The sequence below is a fragment of the Nestor notabilis genome, unplaced genomic scaffold (genome assembly GCF_000696875.1).
Source record: "Nestor notabilis isolate BGI_N333 unplaced genomic scaffold, ASM69687v1 scaffold19616, whole genome shotgun sequence".
NCBI lineage: Eukaryota > Metazoa > Chordata > Aves > Psittaciformes > Psittacidae > Nestor > Nestor notabilis.
Window position 1 is genome coordinate 58,293 of NW_009933565.1, and position 18,751 is coordinate 77,043.

An 18,751-nucleotide genomic window follows, 5' to 3' on the forward strand; every position below is an offset into this window, starting at 1 on the left:
AGTGGGCTCCCCTTTCACGGGAGGAGTCAGTATCTGAGATACTCTGATTACAAGGCAGAAAAAAAGTACTTACTGGACACCCATGGACTGTGGTAGACACACATCTATGTCAGCTTTGGTCTGGCAGGCTTGTTAGTCTTAGTTTCCTGCTGGGTTTAATAAAGCCCATGTGGAGTCACCACATCTCTGTGGTGCATCTCTGCAAGGTGCTCCTAGTCCTTGGGAACCCAGCAGCCCATCAGGACCCAGCACCTGAGCCCTGAGGGACCTCAGCTGGCCATAAGAAGCCGTGGAGGTGTCCTTGGCATCACAATTCCCACTGGCTTCAACCCCACACAAGGGGATAGACGGCGTCCAAGCTGTCTCCCTGCAGAGCTGGCTCTGACCCCTGAGGCTTCTTGGCCATCATTCCATGAGTGGAGTTGTGCTGCTTCCAGACCCAAGCTGACCCTGGAAGGTGTCCAGTGGCGTTTGGCAGAGCTGTGCTTTGGCGAATACGCCCGAGTGGGCCTGAGCTGGCTCTGTATCTCTGGCAGACAGAATATGCAGTTTGGGAAGAACGAATATCAGCTGCAGTTTCCCTCTCAGCACAAATGAGGGAGAGCAGGAAAACCCCAGCCCTAGTCCCCAAACTGCTCCTGAATGTAGCAGCAGTGCAACCACTTACCCTGCCCTCAAGGACACCATTTCCCTGGTCACTAACTTTACAACTAGGAAGGGGACATGGCCATTTGCTTGGAGTTAGCAAAATATTTGCAAATGTAAAATGCAGCTCAGATTATTCAGCAAGACTGAATTTTTCAGTAACTTACACTGTGTTCAATCTCATATTAGATACAGTTCAGGAAGTTTTTTAAAAAAAGAGACCTATGTATTCGGATTTTTTGTACTTGTTTTTGTTACCCCCTTTGAAGTTTACACAAACTATGTCTCTCTTTTTTTTTTTTTTTCTTCCCATGGCTATGAGGGCAAGAATCTTACTTTTCGTTAGGCACTGGTATGAGCCCAGCAGCTAAGGCTTTGTGAAGCAGCCAGCCATGGCCATAACTCAGTCAAATGTAGAGCTGGCCAACTGCAAGCTCTCCTGGCATGGATCCAGCGCACTTTCAGTACCGCACAAAGAGGATAAAAACCTACTTACCCTCATAGAACTGAGCATATTGGGGAAATCCAGCTGCACGTAACCAGTCACACGCTTCCTTTGCTTCAATTTCTGAGCAGAAAAAGAGAAAAAAGTTCCATTTTGATATTTTTCATTAGAAGTTCTTTTAATTACAAGAAAATAAGAAAGAGACTTGATAGTAGCTGTTTGTTACTTAAAAATACTGTCACCACTCTGAGGTATTTCTTTACAGCACCAGAAAATAAAATAGTTTCTCAAAGAAATTCACCTGCCTCCACAGGACCCTGGGGTTTGCATAGCTGCTTGGTGACCAGGATGAAGCATTAATCATCTCCACAGCAGGAGAAATTGCTCAGCCAGGTTTGTGGTCCTATGTTTTATCCTCCCCCAAGAATAAGTTGTTGGGGAGAGGTAAAGATGAAGCAGCATGGGAATGGGGTGACAGGGAGCATGTACTGTGTTCTTTGCTGATCTGTCACTTCTTGCAGAGAAAAGTCCCATGTGAAAGCCACTGAAAGCTCTGCCAGAAAAACCCCAGCACAGGAAAACATCGGGAAGGATGTGCCTTCCTACTCTTACCTTTAGCCATCTGAACTCCATTATACAGACTCCCTCCATAGGCAATAGAGAGACAGTTACTTCCAAAGGGTGAGTCATTTCACCTTGAAGTATTGTCTAAAACAGGTGAGATAAATCAACTACTAACAACGCTTTCCTCTTGTGGCTGCTAACAGAGGGAGACTAAAACAGCTACAGATATGGCTGTGCAGCTAAATAAAATAGATACAGGCAGTAGCTTCAAGCACTGGACCCCAGGCCACTCACTCTCTAATTTTAATTCATTTCCAGGCCTGTTTTGGGCTGTTTCAGTTCTCTATCAAGAGAAATCTTCTCTTGAGAAGGCTTGTACTAAGCAGTAAGAGAGGAATCAGCCTGTGCCATCTTGCCTCTGCCTCTCCCCAGTTTAGAAGTATGGACACAGCTGATGCTGGACTATGTTTCCCCTCTCAAACAGCTTTCACTGGATAAGACGTCTCCTACCCTATAGAAGAGGTGGGGAAATCATCAGCTAAACAAGAGAACAGTCCTTCTTTGTTTTGAAAGTGATAGTCACAATATGTGAGCATGAGGAAACAGAAGAAACTCATGTTCAAGAGGGAACTGCGTAAGACCTAAAGCTTTTTGCACAGGAGAGGCAAATGCACCTTGTGCAGTTAGTAAAGCAGTAGTAAGTAAATGTCGGCTACGCAAAAACAGAGGGTAAATTTTGAAATGTCTCTACAGACTTTGTGCAGTCCAGCAGTCACACACACTGTTCTGTACTCAACCTCTGAGATGACTGATGCACGATGAAAGTGGGGTACCTCAATTTTTACCAAGCTCCATAGGCTTTGTGGAAAGCAGTGTGCCAGGTCCTGCTCTGCCTAGTGCCCACACTGCCTGCATGTGCAGCTGCTCCCAGAGCAACTGGAGAAACAACTGAAAATAGAGGCTCACCCAGATAAATGTGGGTTTCTGGGGAAACCTGGGCAACACCTCCTTGCTGCCCAGATCCAGATCAGGATCTACCACTTGAACAGTTTCAGTTTATAAGATCAAAGTCAAAACACGTATCTGCACCTCTTGCATTTGCAAAATGCAAAGGAATAGAGTGTGCAAGTGTTGAAGAAAATAGACATTTTACGTCGCTTATTATTCCACCTGAATGAATCAGTCAAGGGTTTTGGCACATTTGTGGCTGTAAAATCTAGCCAGCCAGAATACAAAACCCTAAATATAAAGCAAGTGATGGAACTGGAAGAAGAAAATCAGGCTCAGTTGCTCTTCTGCATGTTCTGCCTTGCATGCAAAAAAAGTTCCAGCTGTAAATCTGTTTTTTACTAAAATGCATTTTTATAGATAGGAAATGCTGGTGTGAATTTTACCCCATGTAATTCTGTTCAAATCACTCACACTCTTAATGATTTTACCCACTGAAGCTCGCCATAAAGCTTGCTTTGAATATACTCTGCAGTATGTGAGCCACTCACCTTTCTGATCCTCTAAATAGTCATGCCGGCAAATTTTGTTGCAGAAATAAAAATTGAGAATACAAGGTCTATGTATCAAAAGCCTGATATCCCAAAGATGATTAGACAGCCAGTAACAGCTCTGCAATGGCTGCAATCATTAGCAGTGCTGAAAAGGATTTACCACCAGGTCTTCATTTGCTTTGACATTAGTTCACGTCAAGGCCAAAAAAAGGAGTATGGAAGTACATTCAGTTCTTAACACTGCACAAAAGAATGAGCAGCTTACATAAAACGTGGCTCTCACTACTGCACATCTGTGTGCTGAAAGCACATCTCTATTATGTTCCAGTGAGACTGAATATTTTTATTAAGTGCTTGGAGAAAAGACAAGTCTTTATACTTTTTTCTTTTGCTTAATTCAATCTCAAGAAACACAGATGAATCAATCCCATTTCAAAATGTATTTTAGAACTCAGAACAGCTGTAGGTATATTCTAGCTTCATCTGGCCTGGAAGCACAACTAACAGAGGCTGTGGGTGATAAAGAGTGCTACCATTTAATGCATTTATACACTTATCATATTTCAATGTTTTTCGCAGTTGGCTGCTCAGAGGAGCTTTCTGAGGAATCTTCTTGCAGCCCAAGTGAGATTTAAAAATTCTCATGTTGCAGTGGGCCAATAATCACAGGGAATAACCAAGGAAGTAAATCTCACCCTTTGGGGAGTTTTCTTTTTGTGGTGTTTTGGTTTGGCTTGGTTTGGCTTGTTTTTTCTTTTATGAGTCTGTTTGTAACACACTGCAACCACTCAAAAACGATTGACTGATTAACTTCTGCATTCAAAACTCTGACATTATCTCCTTCAGGAAGGCATCTATGGGGAGTACTCTCATTTTCTGAATGACCATCTCAAACAAACAGATTCAGCCTTAAATAAGGTTTGCTAAGTCAGCTTCCAAGATACTGGGTCTTGGACATGTATCAATGCCCAGATCCTTCCCATTTCTTTCTTTCCATTCTGGTCTTATTCAGAGGACAGCTGAAGGGGAGAAGTGCAATGTGCTGCTGGCCCAGCCAAAAATACGACTTTGCTCATATGAGTGTATTTCCAGTGGATAAAGGCACCTGTTGCAGCCATTCCCCTCTTGCCTGCTCCTACAATTTTGTGAAAAGGCACAGCCAAGGTCTTACTCCGCTGCAGACACCAAAGATGAGTTCTATTATCTCACTCTGGGCATGTAATCCAAGCTATAGTTCAGAGTGCAATACAGGTGCTTTCAGTACAGGATATTGTAAAGCTTAAAACATAACTTGAGATGCTCAGTTTAACCTTTTCTTTCTGTGAACATACTCTAATATTTGCTTTTTGTTACTCAGTGTTAAACATCAGTGCAGACTTCTTTGAGAAGGGATGAGTGCAGTACCTCACTGGAAAAAAAAAGAAAGACCTCACTGAAGCTGTCAGTGAAGGGTTGCAGGAATACTTTTGGCAGTGTTGGTCCAGTTCTATTCCCATGTCCAGGCTAATGTGGGTGTCTGAACCAGCCTACAGCAGCTGCACTGTCTTGGTGCAACCCTGAAGGACCTGGAAAAATACATGTGTTCCCAGATGGCTCCAAGGAAGTTTGTCAACAGCACAGAGAAGGGCTGTCACTCTGGTAAGAGTGATTTTAGAAAGGACATAGCTCATACTCATGGTCAAGGCTGGCAGGAGTAACAACAGCTCCTCCCAGAAGCATGTGAGCCACTACCACCACGAGCAGCATCTCCCTTGGTGTGATCAAAACACTGCTCACCCCAGCATGCCTGATGGTGGGTTTGTCCTTACACACTACTGCCCTGCTTTGCTGATGGAAAAACAACCAGGGATAATTTACCTACTGCTTTCCACTTGCTAGTGCAGCAGTTAATCACAACCATTAATTATTAAGGCTAGATAATAATTCAGTCACAAATATTGACAAGCGTCGGTATGTCCCACAGTACTTGAATTCTCAGGCACTTGTTTTCAGTATTTACTTGAAGCTTGACAGGAAACAAATTTCTCTTTGCCATTCCACTTTTTACCAGTAGCGAGTTATTGAGATCCACACACACAAGACCTCTCCAGACACACTTCTGGGGAGATTCAGGTAATGATCTTCTCATGGCCTCCATATCCCCCTCATCTACTAGCTCTTCCCAGGAGGTATGCCCAAAGTCCCCTGTGCACAGACATTGCTGCTGACCTTCCTTGCACCCAGAGGACCCCCAGAAGTTGCCCCTATTTCAGTAAAACCTTTCTATGCCTACATGCAAGCAGAGAATTAAAACCTTGTCACACACCTCTTTGACCACCCAAGCCATTTCTACCTCCCTCCCCCACAGGATTGTCTTAATCTTTTCTCTTAGAGCTGTCCCACTGTGTATTAAATGTTTATCAGAGACACAGAGTAGCTCAAAGTTTATATCACACAGTAGAGACTGAAGTGCAAATCTCTGATCCTTTTTTTTTATTTATTTAGTATGCAAGTAAAGTGAAATAAGGAGAGAGAGGTTCACCAGGAGATGTGACAGATGTTCAGAGCACAGCTGGGATGTGGCTTTAAGTCCATCTCTAGTGTTAAGCAGGTTTGAGCTTTTCTCCCACAGACCATGTGGGTATTCTGGCTATTCTGGGGCTAAAATGGAGACAGCTGCTTGCAATCTTTCTTCCAACACTTTCCCTCATTCTTCACAAACTGCTTTGATGGTGCCCAACACCAGAGGAAGACTCTGCCAGTGAGCTGCCACCAAAGGGGACACCCTGCCCTACCTACCCCACACCAGCTGCCTCCTCCTCCTGCTTCCCTTCCTGTCACATCAACTCCTGGCTAACCCTTCAGAGATCTCGCTCAACCCTCTGAAATGGCAGAAAACTAACTCTGCAAACCCAGGAATGGTCTACTGTTGGATTAACAAGCTAACCCAGGTCCTTTGCAGGTCCTGTTTAGTCCACATTAGCTGCATTTTAACAAGGCCAAGAAAAACAAACCACTGGGACAATCTTTCCTCCTACAAAAGAATGCAGGAGAATTACCTAAAAGGTTGTCTGGAAGAAATTGCTCTGTCAAGAGAAAATCACGTAAGAAATTAATTTTCTAGCTTAGGACTTTATTATCACTGTCCACGAATACTGGTGCTAAGACCTAGGTACTACAGACCTTTCCCTTTTTCTGTCTAGACATCAGCATTTCATCTTGTTTCTGCCTTTCTGCCACTCTCTCTCTCTGTCTCTTCTATCTCCTGTTTTGGAGTTTCTCCCTTTTTTTAAACTGCATTTTTAATTTAAGATTTAGATACCCTTTTGAACAATACAGTGAAAGAAATAGCAACTAGAATAAATAAGGTACATAATTACCCTGTCTATTGTGTTAATGTCAACTTTATGTGATAACCTTTGTTATTCAACTGTCTGTAACAAATCACTGTTTATGCTCACTTTTTTATTCCCTCTATATTGTTCACCACTTAAATCTAATTTACTAGACTTAAGATAAAGTATCTGGGAATGTTAGTGAAAATGATTATTCAAGCCAATGGAAAGGAGTGCATTTTACTGTGCAGCCACATGAGTGAGCTCCAGTGACCATCCTGAAACTGCCTTTCAGGTAGAAAAGGTCTCACTCTTGCAAGCTTTTGGGAGTAGAGTAACAGGTTGACTACAGATGACAGGGTTTGCAGGTGGTTAGTCTAGTGCTATGTTTTACATTAACTTTTGGTCCTTGTTTTAGCCTCTCCTTCAAGAGAGGTCAGAACGAGATGATATTAAGGTCCTTTCCAACCCTAACCATTATACGATTCTGTGATCTATAGCTTGCAAGGAGCAGGTTAATACCTTAACTACATTATCATCTTGCTTCACTGCTACAAGCATGTTGGTGTAGATCATGTTAAAATACAAAACTTCTCAAATTCCTTAAGGAAAAAGTCTCATGCATTTTTATAGAGATACAATTTTCTGTAACCCTTCATGGTGCATTGTAAGCACCGGAATTCTTTAAAAGGGAAAATTCTAAAGTTTTATTTGTAGGATGGCATAAGTTTTCCTGCAAAGGATATCAGTGTCTCTAAAATTATTTAGGCTTCTAGCACAATTTCCTGAGAACTCCATTTGAGGGAATGCTTTTAGGTAGAGGTTTAATGGTTTACTCCATTCCCTTCCATTCTGTAGGACTTTTCCAGAAGAATTCCAATAATAATGCAATGGTTATTGTACCATGCACCTGTAAAATTACCATTTATAGTACAAATACATCATAAATAAAATATGCCATAAGCATACAATGAATTTATATGATTTTACTACAATATGGTGCATACTCTTCAATAAATCCTGATAATCAGGCTTCTGAAAAGTGGAATTTCATTGGTATTATTTTATATCATAACATACAATTACTATTAGAGGCAAGGTTATGTTTTGCAAGCAAGGAACAAATAAAAATGTCAAAGTGTTATTTTAATAGACCGTAAGCTTTTGCAGAATATTGTGGTACTAGTAATAATACAATAAAATATGGACTTTTTAGACTACTGTGGCTGCATACAATTCAAATGTCAATAGAAAAAGATCCTTTCAAGCTCATGAGTAGTTTCTTTATGTGTAATTCTTTACACTTGATGAATAATAGTCAGATGATGTCCATTCATGCTCTGACTTTGGAAGGTTGAAAGCGAGAAGCATGATTATTTATGTATATGAAAAAAATAATCTCATATGCTAAGATTAGAAGATTGAGACTGTTTACCCTGGAGAGCAAATGAATAAAGAAGGGTTATGACAAAAGGATGCAAAATCAGAGGTAGCACAAAAATAGGATATTAGGAACTTCTATTCATTCTATGTTACAGCACAAAGACTGGAAGACTAAGAAAAAGAGAGGAATGAAAAAGAAGAAGGCAACTGATAAAGTATTTTTAAAATAAAATCTATGAAATTCATTGCCAAAGGACACTGGGATCAGGAGCTGGAGTGTTATGACTACTCACTGCTACCACCACAGATTTGGAAAAGGGTTCTAAAGAATGAAATAAATGAATCCAAACTAAAGACAGTGTTATAAGATTATTTTTTCCTCGTTAGATAGCACCTTATACAGCTTTTCCTTCTGAGCTACTGACATTTCTATTGCTCAGATGTAGTCTGGGACTATATATAATACTTCTTTCAACCACTATGACAATTGTGTTGTTCCTTACTATAACCAAATTCTACATAGCCAGGCTGGGATACTTCTCATCAGCCTTTTGTCTTGAGCAAGGCTACATTTCCCAAGAAGAAAGGTGTATTATTCCAGCAAGGTGTTAGGAACCTTAGTTCCTTTTGGGTGAAAGGATTATGCTGAATTGCTTTCCTAAATCAATATTGGCAAAACTGGAAGGCCTGAGGTTTATAGCAGGTTCATCAGGCATGAAACTTTACAGGTCTGGGAATAGTGTCTGTATTAATATTTAGATCTTGTCAGAGCCAGGTGTACGACACAATGTTTTTCCTCATGCTAATAAAATGAAGGCAGCTATGCAAATAACATAACAACAAGAAAATCTCTGTCAGTTTACAGTGTAGGAGAGACCTGTGTGCAAGGTGCTATACCCCAAAAGCTCTTTCAGCTGAGAGGTGACTCAAAGGGGTTATTGAAGCAGCCAGCATAACAATCATCAGGGACACAAGGATACATAAGGACCTCAGGAGCAAGAAATAACCTGAGCGACTCCCTATTCAGAGTAATCAGCCAGTCTTCCAGGCAGCCATCACTGTACCTAAAAGTCTTTAGCATAAAATCAGTTCCCCAAAGAATTATCCCATTATGTAGACTTCTTAGTAACTCCCTCTGCTGAGGTAGAGGATGTTCAGTACAAGCAGGCACCTAAACATGAGAATGCAATGAGATTTGGACACCAAGTTTAACATTTGAAAGTCTCAGACCTAACATTAATAACATAGCAAAGGCATAGTGCCAACTGATGCTGAGAAGTCACATCCATGTCACATAGCTCAGCTATGTGACAAATCTAAGAGAATCTTCCTTTTGGTGTTCTCTTGATTTCTTTGGTTGCTGCTTTTCCTCATGATCCTTTCTATTTACTGCTGGTTCCCTTTCTCCTTTTCTTTCTGTGCCTTTCACTCCAAAGTCACTTAAAACTAACTCTCTGCCATTCATTTCTCTGACATCTTTGCCACCCAGTGCCTCACATGTCCACTCAGTTTATACAACCTTACTCCACACCAGGTTTTTTTGGTTTTTTTTTTGGTCATCTTCCTTTTAAATTCCTGAAACAGGATTTTAAATCCCTCCTAACCCATTTGTGCAATGCAGCACTTTGGGATGACACTAATAAAACAATAGCTTGCTTCCCACATCTCATCTTGTAGCACTTTAAATGATTATAAAAACTGATGCAAAAGTTATATATAGGGATCGCTTCATCCCTGGGTGAAATGCAGCTGCATTAGGATGAAATGTGGCAGCTGCATAAAAGAACACTGCAGCAGTTTATGACAAGAAATAAGGAGAATACTTTACCCAGCTGAAACCACTAACAGGATTTATGAGATAGATAAAATTCAAATAATATATATAGAGAGAGGAAGCTGACAAGGACACCAGGCTCTCCTCCCTTTAGTCTTAGGAAAAATATTCTGGTGTTGCTAATGGGCAGAAGTGATTAAGAGCTTGGTTCCCTTCACATCCTTCCCGTCCCCATTAGGATTTATGTTCCTTTTCTTGCCTTCTGACAGCCCCCATGAGTTTTGGCTCAGAACAGACCGGGAGAACAGGGTACCACCCAACCATTCTTCAGCACAATGCTGCCCTCCCCACCTATTTGGCCTGCTGTTCAAAAGCTGAGCACAGATGACTTGAGAATTTACAGAGCTTTGATACAGGAGCACTCTGTCCACTGAAAAATGTGTTTAGATAAAGGTCTGGAAAATGTAAGTCTTTAAGGGCTGCAATATAAAATATATTGTATTTTTAATGTGGAAGGAACATTATCAAATAGGTAAAGAAGGGGTAACAATCCCATCCCTTGGGATCTATTCCAAAACTTCTGGTGACTCAGAGTCACTATAGGTGACTATAGGTCAAATTTTGAAAACAGACTTAGTTTACGAGTTTCTGCCTTTGGGTTTCTAAGTTAAGAGATCTAGGTGGCATCTAAACTTCTATGTATTATGGACCAGAGTCGCCTGAAGACCAAAATAGCTGCTGAGCTCATAATGGAAAAGGAAATACTGAATCCAGGTGGTATTTAGAAAACCTTCAAATGTATGCTCACTTGCGACCCAGATGTGCTATAAAGCGATTTTTACAATGTACCATTGATAGTTCCATAACTAATAGATATAATTAAAAAGCAGTCATTGAAACATGTACTTATTCTTGTTACATATTCATGTAACACATTCATGTTATGTATCCTCTATGGGATTACTATTTTTGAAGAGTGAAAGAGTGAGTGGCCCACAGGCTGCAAACCAGCCTTGCAGAAAAGGACCTGAGGGTCTGGTGAACACCAGCTTGCACATGAGGCAGCAATGTGCCCTTCTTGCAAGGGAAGCAGACAGCATGCTGGGCTGCATTAGCAGGACTGTTGCCAGCGGGTCAGGGGAGGTAATCCTTCCCCTCTTCGCACCATGGGTGAGGACACTTCTGATGTACTGGATCCAGTTCTGGACTCCCCAGTAAAATTTAGATACAGTTACTGGAGTGAGGCCAGTACAGCGCTATAAAGATATTTAAGGGAGTGGAAGATGAGAGGCTGAAAGAGCTGGGACTGTTCAGTCTGGGAAGAGAAGCGTTGGGGAAATCTCATCTACATGTATAAATACCTGATGGGAGAGTGCAAAGAGGGCAGAGCCAGGATCTTCTTAGCAGTGCCCAGTGACAGGCAATGGGCACATACTGAAACACAAGAGGCACCCTCTGAACATCAGGAAATTGTTTTATTGTGAGGGTGACTGAGCACAGGTATGGTACATGTTGCTCAAGGAGGTGGTGGAGGCTTCATCCTTGGAGATAATCAAAAGCCCTCTGGTCATGGTCCTAGACAGCTGGCTGTGGGTGACCCTGCTTCATCAGGAGCATTGGAAAAGATGACCTCCAGACATGCCTTCCTACCTCAACCATTCTGTATATCTGTGACTATTTCAGGAAATTTACAAAAATAACCCTAAACTGACCAACAGTGAGGAGGAAAATAACTCCACCAGCAACGTGATACTTCTCCTAGTGAGAATTTCAGATGAAAACTTGCTGTAGGCTCCTCTCTACACCCCTTTTCTACTGGCACCATTGATTTTAGGACCCAAGGAGTCATAGAAAAGGTAAGCATAACACTGGTAAGAGGTGCGACTAATAGGGAGCATTATATATATCAATTCAGACAATGCCACTACCTGAAACTTGCCATGGCTTTATACTTGGAGGCCTAAGTGTTATTTGCACCTGAAGTAACTCTTTGATTAGATTGCTAATACTTTAATTACAGGAGCAGTAAATTCTTCAATCTGTACACAAGGTATGTTTCTTCAGTGCACATAAACGATACAAGGTGTTTTGTCTGGTACTCTGCCCTTGAGATCTGGTTTGAATTGGATGCAGCAGATGGACTCCACTACATGCAGCTTGCAGCTACCCTTTTGCAAGGCCAGGGGAGATCTGCAGACAGCTTGAATTCAAGCAGCATACAAGATGCACAAGGTCTCTGGAGCGGCCTGACATTCAGAGGGCTCCCAAGAGGTTGTAGTGCTCGTCTAAGCATTAGTTTCAGCTCTCATGGGTAACTTGTAACTCCAATTAAAGACAGAGATTTAATGTCTCTAGAAGTCAGGGTTTTCAAGCTCAGTGTCCTAAACCAGAGGTCAAGTTTCAGACTTCAATGCCTCTCTTAGTTTTTTCCACAATACCCGAAGTGGTTTGCATGTGTGCGGTACTGAAATTAATTGGTCAGACAGTAATTGAAGCTCGTCAGATGAAAGGCACTATGGAATGCAGGAGAATGCTTCATGAGTGAAAATGTAAACAATACCCCAAAAGATAGATGTTGTCATTGTAAATTTTCTCTCTAAATTATGCAGATAAGTAGAACAAAAAGTAATTCCTTATCAACATATTAATTATTCTTTGATTATACCCTTCATGTGCTGTAGATGTTCTAATTGCATGTGGGCAATCAGATATACATCAGAGAATCTCTACCCATCCAAGGTGGTCTTCATGCTGTGAATTTATATTAAACACTGAACATTAATATGAAACTCCTTTTGGAGATAATACTTTGATGTATTAATAAAAAAGACTTCTCAGTTCTTGTTTATCATAAATTAAGATTAAAGCACTGTCTTTTGGAATTCTATGTGAGATCAGTAATTTGTAGTGCAAGAAACATGGATAAGATACAGCACATACAGAAGAGTTCAAATATTCAAAACAGAGGTCTGAATCCATGGCTTGTACACAGTGAATGCAATGCAAAGTGCTGAGCTCCCAACTGCTCTTAGTATCTTATTATCTGCCTATTATCAGCTGATTAACACTACAAGCAGATATGCCTTTTAGATCCCACTGTTTCCTTAACAGCTCTTTCCATAAAAGGACCTATTGAGAAAGATATCCTGTGTATTTCTTCTGAAAAAAAACGGGAACCTCAAACAGCAGAATGTCACTTGTTCACACAGTTTGGAAGAAGGTGTCATCTATGTAAAATCCAGTAACAGGAGGATTGGCATTATCCTGAAAGTACAGGCAAGAGCTTTACCTACAAACCTAGATTACTCTTTTCTGATTCCCAGCCATATCGTAGTGACTCTCATTGAAGTATATCAACATTATTAACATTTCATCATGCCTCGGGACTGTAATGGAAAATAATTTATAAAATGAAGGTTAACATGACTTGTGGATATGTACAAATTTTATTTTTTATTTTTTTTTATTTTTTATTATTACTATTTCTGAGAGGATTAAACATCAAACACCCATATTTGTTTTTAACACTTTTTTCCAGCTAATTACTAGAAGAATATTACTAACGAGAGCTACCAGGATGTCTTCTTATAACTAAGAAATCAGTAAATTGATACTAAGCACAAATATTATTTTAACTGGATATTCTGAACTTGGGCCGTCTTCCTTTTTAGACCTGGATTGATCCTACGTCAGTGCCAGATGTGATGTTTCATTGCATTTTAAAATCATTTCAGTGATTGAAGAAATAGCATATGTTTACATAAAGATGGCCTTGCGAACTAAATTTTACCCTTTATTTTGACTGTGCAGTGCCATACAAACAGTGGAGTCACACTAGTCTGTGTTTCAGTCTGATCTAGTCCAGAGCCACTAATTACATGACTGTACGCTGATCTTTATAGAGTCATGAGAAAACCAAAGAGATTAAAGGAAACAATTACTCGCTTACTAAAAAAAGAAAATCTTTCCTCATTGTGTCTTCACAAAGGCACCCTTTTTATGAAAGTGCCTCCAACACAAAAACAGTACTAAATGTGGGAAAGTCAAATTAAAGGTTCTTTTTTACAGTAGCAGTGGAGCTACTTTTCAAACAGCTGTTCAGACAGTTTCCATCATCCATCACATGGTGGAAATTTTGATTAATTTTACTGAACAGATACAAATAACTTTTGATATCAAAGTAGTAAACACAAAGGCCAGAATTTTAAGGATATTTAAGTTTCCTAACTGGTAGGGAGCAGATCTTTGGAGATATCTGGAGTATTTAACTCTCATTTGCCACTTCAAGTACCTTTAATTCTGATTAACCCAATCCTGCCTTCTACTACCAAGTGGCTGCAGACATTTTCTATATACTTTGGCACATACACATCTAAACACACTTTGAAAACTCAAAGGGAAGATTACAGAGCAAACAGTTTTAGCAATGAACTAAAATGTTTTGGATATCTGATATAAAATATTTCCAGGATTTTTCTTCTCACAAATCATTGGATTTTTTTGTTCAGTCCCCTTTGCAATGAAAGCTGAAGTCCATATGGCTACAGAGCAACACAGAGAAATCAGGCTAAAGCAGTTCCTACATGATAGCTGTACATAAACATTTATTCATTCATACTGGAGGGAGGAAGGAACAGACAACTTGGCTATGTTGGTATAGTTATTATTTTTAGCATTTTGGCTCTAGTTTCCTTTCCATACATTTTTTATAGACGGCTGTGCGGGTTTTATGTGCTCCTTCAAGTAGAGAACAGACTTTTAATGTAGTGAAAATACTGGTTTTCCATTCCGCAGCTCACCTAGGTCTGTTTCCAGCTATTAAAACCATTGTACAAAACAACTGTTCTGAATAATACAAAATTCTGCGATGGCAGAAATAACACTGGGTATCCATAGTACTGACACTTCACTTTTCCTTACTGTTGTTACACCACAGAGCAAATGGAAGCCAGATTCATAGGAACCCTGTACTTACTCAACAATAATCATTGCTAGCACTAAAGCAGAGGTAGCAAAGAACTAATTAGTGCACCACCCAGGACCAACAACACTCTATACTTTTTTCACGGTTATTTTTAGCTACAAGCAGGAAAGACACAAATTGCTCTTTTATCAAATAGCGTGAAAGAGCTTAGGTAAGTCAGATGCTTGCAGTTATCACTCTACAAAGCTAGAGTCTGCCCTTCAGCTACGAGGCATATATTACCCTTGAAGAAGACAACAGGAAGGCTGGAGACCTACCAGTGCCTGCTCCCTGCTGGTACAGGAGAGTGGATCTGTGGGGTAGGCAACAGGAGACACCGAAGCTACTGAAGCCAAACCTAACTATTTTCATGTCAATGCCTCTAGCTGAGTAATAGGAGGGAACACAGAAGGGTTGGCTCTGCAGATGTCAGTGAAATACAGTCCCTGGCACTTTCTAACTTGATGGCTGAATTTCAGCTATTTCTTAACCTTCTAACAGTTGATGGGAAATCAGCTGGACAGTTTCAGTTGCCATCTCACGGACGGAGTTCCTTTGGTTTGACTGCTGGAGAGCACATGCCCACTCATCTGAATCATTACTTGCCTGACTGTGGGCAAAGATGGTTTAGTCACTAGACAGTGCTACCAGCTAGGTATTTGGAAAGTAAATGACTAATTCCTTGCTCAGCTAGACTTCTGGTGCGAAATGAGACACATCACTTAACACTTACACTTCAGTTAACAAAAGGGAAAAAATATTCTTCCTTCCATAGGAACGAAAATTGTGAGACTCGATATGTTGAAGAGTGTACTACACTCAAAAATATGCTCCAAGTACCTGAGGACCACATAGCTACCTTGCATGATGTGGTTTTCTTTCCTTTATGACTTCAACAGTCAGATGGTCTGGATATCAAAAGGAGAGGGTTTTTTTGGTGGTATCAAGGATTTGATTCAGCTCTTGTCTGATCTCTAGACATATTTATTTCACAGGAGCATCTGGCCATAGAAAGACAAGACACTTTCCCTTCTAGCAAATATTTCCCACTTGAAGTTATGAGCCATGACCTGATTCACGATCGTTTAGAGAGCACTCGGAGATCAATGAATGTAACTCCATGCTATAGTTTGAGGTCAGTTTAGTCTAAGACAGAGGCTAGTGAAGCAAAAACAAACAAATAAAGATCATGGGGTTTTATAAAAATTGAGAAGGGTGTTCAAGTGCATACTTGAAATATTTCATCTGAACTATGTAGTGCCACTGGCACACCACTGGTTTAGCACTTGGTGCTTGTTCAACGTGTGCTACGTGGACACACCAAGGTCTGCGTACGTACCTTGCCAAGCAGAATGACAGAAGTAATGTGACTGTTTCTGAAAAATGAAGTGTTTATGGCTTGCTCCGTTTCAGAATGTTTCATAACCTTCAGCACTCACAATGTGTCACTCACGGGCTTGCAACATATTCCTTCTGAACAGAAGCCGCTTTGTGCTTCACCACTGAAGAAGCATGTGGTGTGCGAGTGCCATACTGTATTTTGGCAGTAGCTGTTATAAGTAAATTTACAGAGGATTAAGGAGATAGAAGGCAGCGTGCCTTGCACTGGAATTCTGCAGAGCATTAAAATACCCTGTTTAGAGAAGAGATGAGAAATGGCTGCTATCACAACCTTGGAGCCTAAGGTTCTGTTTGTTGGGCAAAAATTGCCATTTGTTCTTCAGAATAAATCACTGAACAACAGCAGCTGCCCTGGCCCAGAAGGAGTGTGTAAGGACACCTCCCTCCTTCGGACGTCACCTCCAGTGAGAGGCAAGAGCTGTACCCAGGGGCGCAGGCGCAACCTGGACCTGTCCCAGCTGGAAGTTCCCTGCCAGCTGCTGTGCTGCCTCTGGGATCAGCTCGGGGCCCTTCCCCATCTGCAGATGTGCTCCACAAAGAGCAGGATCCAGGGGCTGTTCTGGCTTTATGTCCACTCACGGCCAGCAGAATGAATGTATGTGCTGAGGACATGAGCCATTTTTGGCTGTCTGGTGGTACGGTAATGGGATATACAGATAAACATAAAGATTGAAAATCGGTTGTGTACGCTTTGAAGGAAAAGGGAAACTACTTTATTTCCCAAGTCTAGCCTTTTTCTAGACTTGACCTTGGTCTGCACTTTTCAGAATCTGACATTTTTTGATGGTTTATTTCACTTTCAGATTTTGGCAGGGTCCAGCCTCAGATATGCCAGAAGTATGATAAGTTATTCTCCAGACAGACGCAGAAGCAGAAAGCAGGCAGTTGCCTACAAAAGATGGTTTCTCATATGGATTTCACTGTAAAAACACCTAGGAGAAGTCTAAAACTGACAACGAAATCTCAGCAAAACAGAAGTCAAAGATTTTAAATAATCATCTTAAAAGCCCACATATTGCTCTGAAGCCACTGGTTGAAAGTGAACGCATGATAAAAGTAGTTTGATAGAGGAGATGTGCTGTATTTTGCAGTGTTTTTTAACACTGTAACTGTAGTTAGAAACCCAGGACCCATGTATCCTCTGGCCATGGTGCTATGCTCTGAAGGCTCACCTACTACTAAGGAATCACACTGGCTTACTGAAAATTACAGTTCCTTATTTTCTGGTAGAGCTTCATCTTTAAGACAAACAATAACCCAAACAAACCAGCCTGGACTCCACTGGTTTACCTGCGCTTTAGGATATGCAGTGAAAGCAACACTGCCACAGGCTGGAAACTATAGCAGTGATGTTCCATTGGCTGACTCTAATTTTGGGAACAGAGCTGGGGCTTTCATTAAGCTTTCTGCAACTCCTAGCCAAAGCCAATTGCTAAAAGTAGACTCAAAACTGAGTCTATAAAGCTATTATTTGCTGGATGTATTTCAAAGCATTTCTTTCATTCATTGTTTACTGATCTGGCCTTTCTTCATCAGGGGTAGAAAAAAATAATGAACTCTTATCACCTGCAAGCTCGAATCCCCCTGGAAAGAACTTTTTCAGGAAGATGTTATTGTGGTGAGGACTTTCAGGGAGTGCTGGAGTTTTTAGGTTTCTCATGATGTTTTGCATTTTTTCTTCTAAATGAACAGGAAAAAACTCATCTGGCTCCCATCTGAATTCTCAATGGACTTTAGAAAGGAAATTCCAACCAGAAGTGTGTTCCTACACCTAAAATCTACGTGGGAAAGATGCTGTATGGTTGTCTCAAACCAACAGCAGCCAGGAGAACCAGAACTAAAGCTGAGCCAGCAGCCTTAGCTCTGTTCCACACATTCATAAGGATTTCAGCAGAGTGGCTGTTTTTATAAACCACATTTCAGTAGGACATGTCAGAAACTCAGCATTAAACATATGCTTAAATATCTAGTTGACCCATCATCACAACAGTCATCCATGTAAAATATTTATTTACATACATGGGGATTTATGGATATAAAGGGTGGGGATCATCTCACCTATCTGCAACTGTATTGGAACTATTCATCCCATGTGCTCGTAAAGGCTATGGAGACAAAGAGGTAGTTCTGTGAAAATATTTATCTTGTCTTAAATAATGTCTTTATTAAAGAGGTAAAATGGCTTGTACCTAGAAAGTGCTCATTCTTCTTTAGGGACTATACAGAGGTTTTGGGAGGAACAAGCACATATTGCTAGTGAGATGAAATAAAATTCTTCTTTGAGGCATCTCCTGTTAACGTTCTGTATGACTTAAGTCCTTAATTTCACCTCTTTGCACCTGATTTTCTCCCTTTGCAGTGATGGCATAAAATGATCTGCATCCATGTTTGCAATGGGGTTTGAGATTTATGTAGAAACATTCCCGCGCAGGGGCTCAGTGCTTACCACAAACAGCATGTATTTCCCACACAAAGCATGTCATTGAATTGGAGTTACTTGACCTTAGAATCCAGTAATCTCAAACACAAGCAAGAGAATAAGTACTTGAGTTGTTCACTGCATCTGTGTCTTATTCATCAATTCACCTGCTGTTTTCCATAGGATGTATGTGTATCTCACCAGAACTAAGCTACACTCAAGTAGCTGCAAATGATACTATACAATCTTGATATTCAGGTTTTCTTTAAGTATCTTAAGCTTATAAACAACTCCAAGCACTTCTAATATTTAGAACTTGACAGAAAAAATGCTTTTCTTTC

At 40.7% G+C, this 18,751-nt stretch overlaps 1 protein-coding gene across 1 annotated transcript in view; it reads right to left on the minus strand.

The window, feature by feature from the left end:
• Window positions 1-18,751, minus strand: part of STARD13 (StAR-related lipid transfer (START) domain containing 13) — a 113,193-nt gene that overhangs the window by 35,222 nt on the left and 59,220 nt on the right. The window contains exon 2 of the mRNA XM_010016938.1: window positions 1,142-1,213. Coding sequence (XP_010015240.1) covers window positions 1,142-1,213 — 72 coding nt within the window. The remainder of the gene's footprint in view (window positions 1-1,141; window positions 1,214-18,751) is intronic.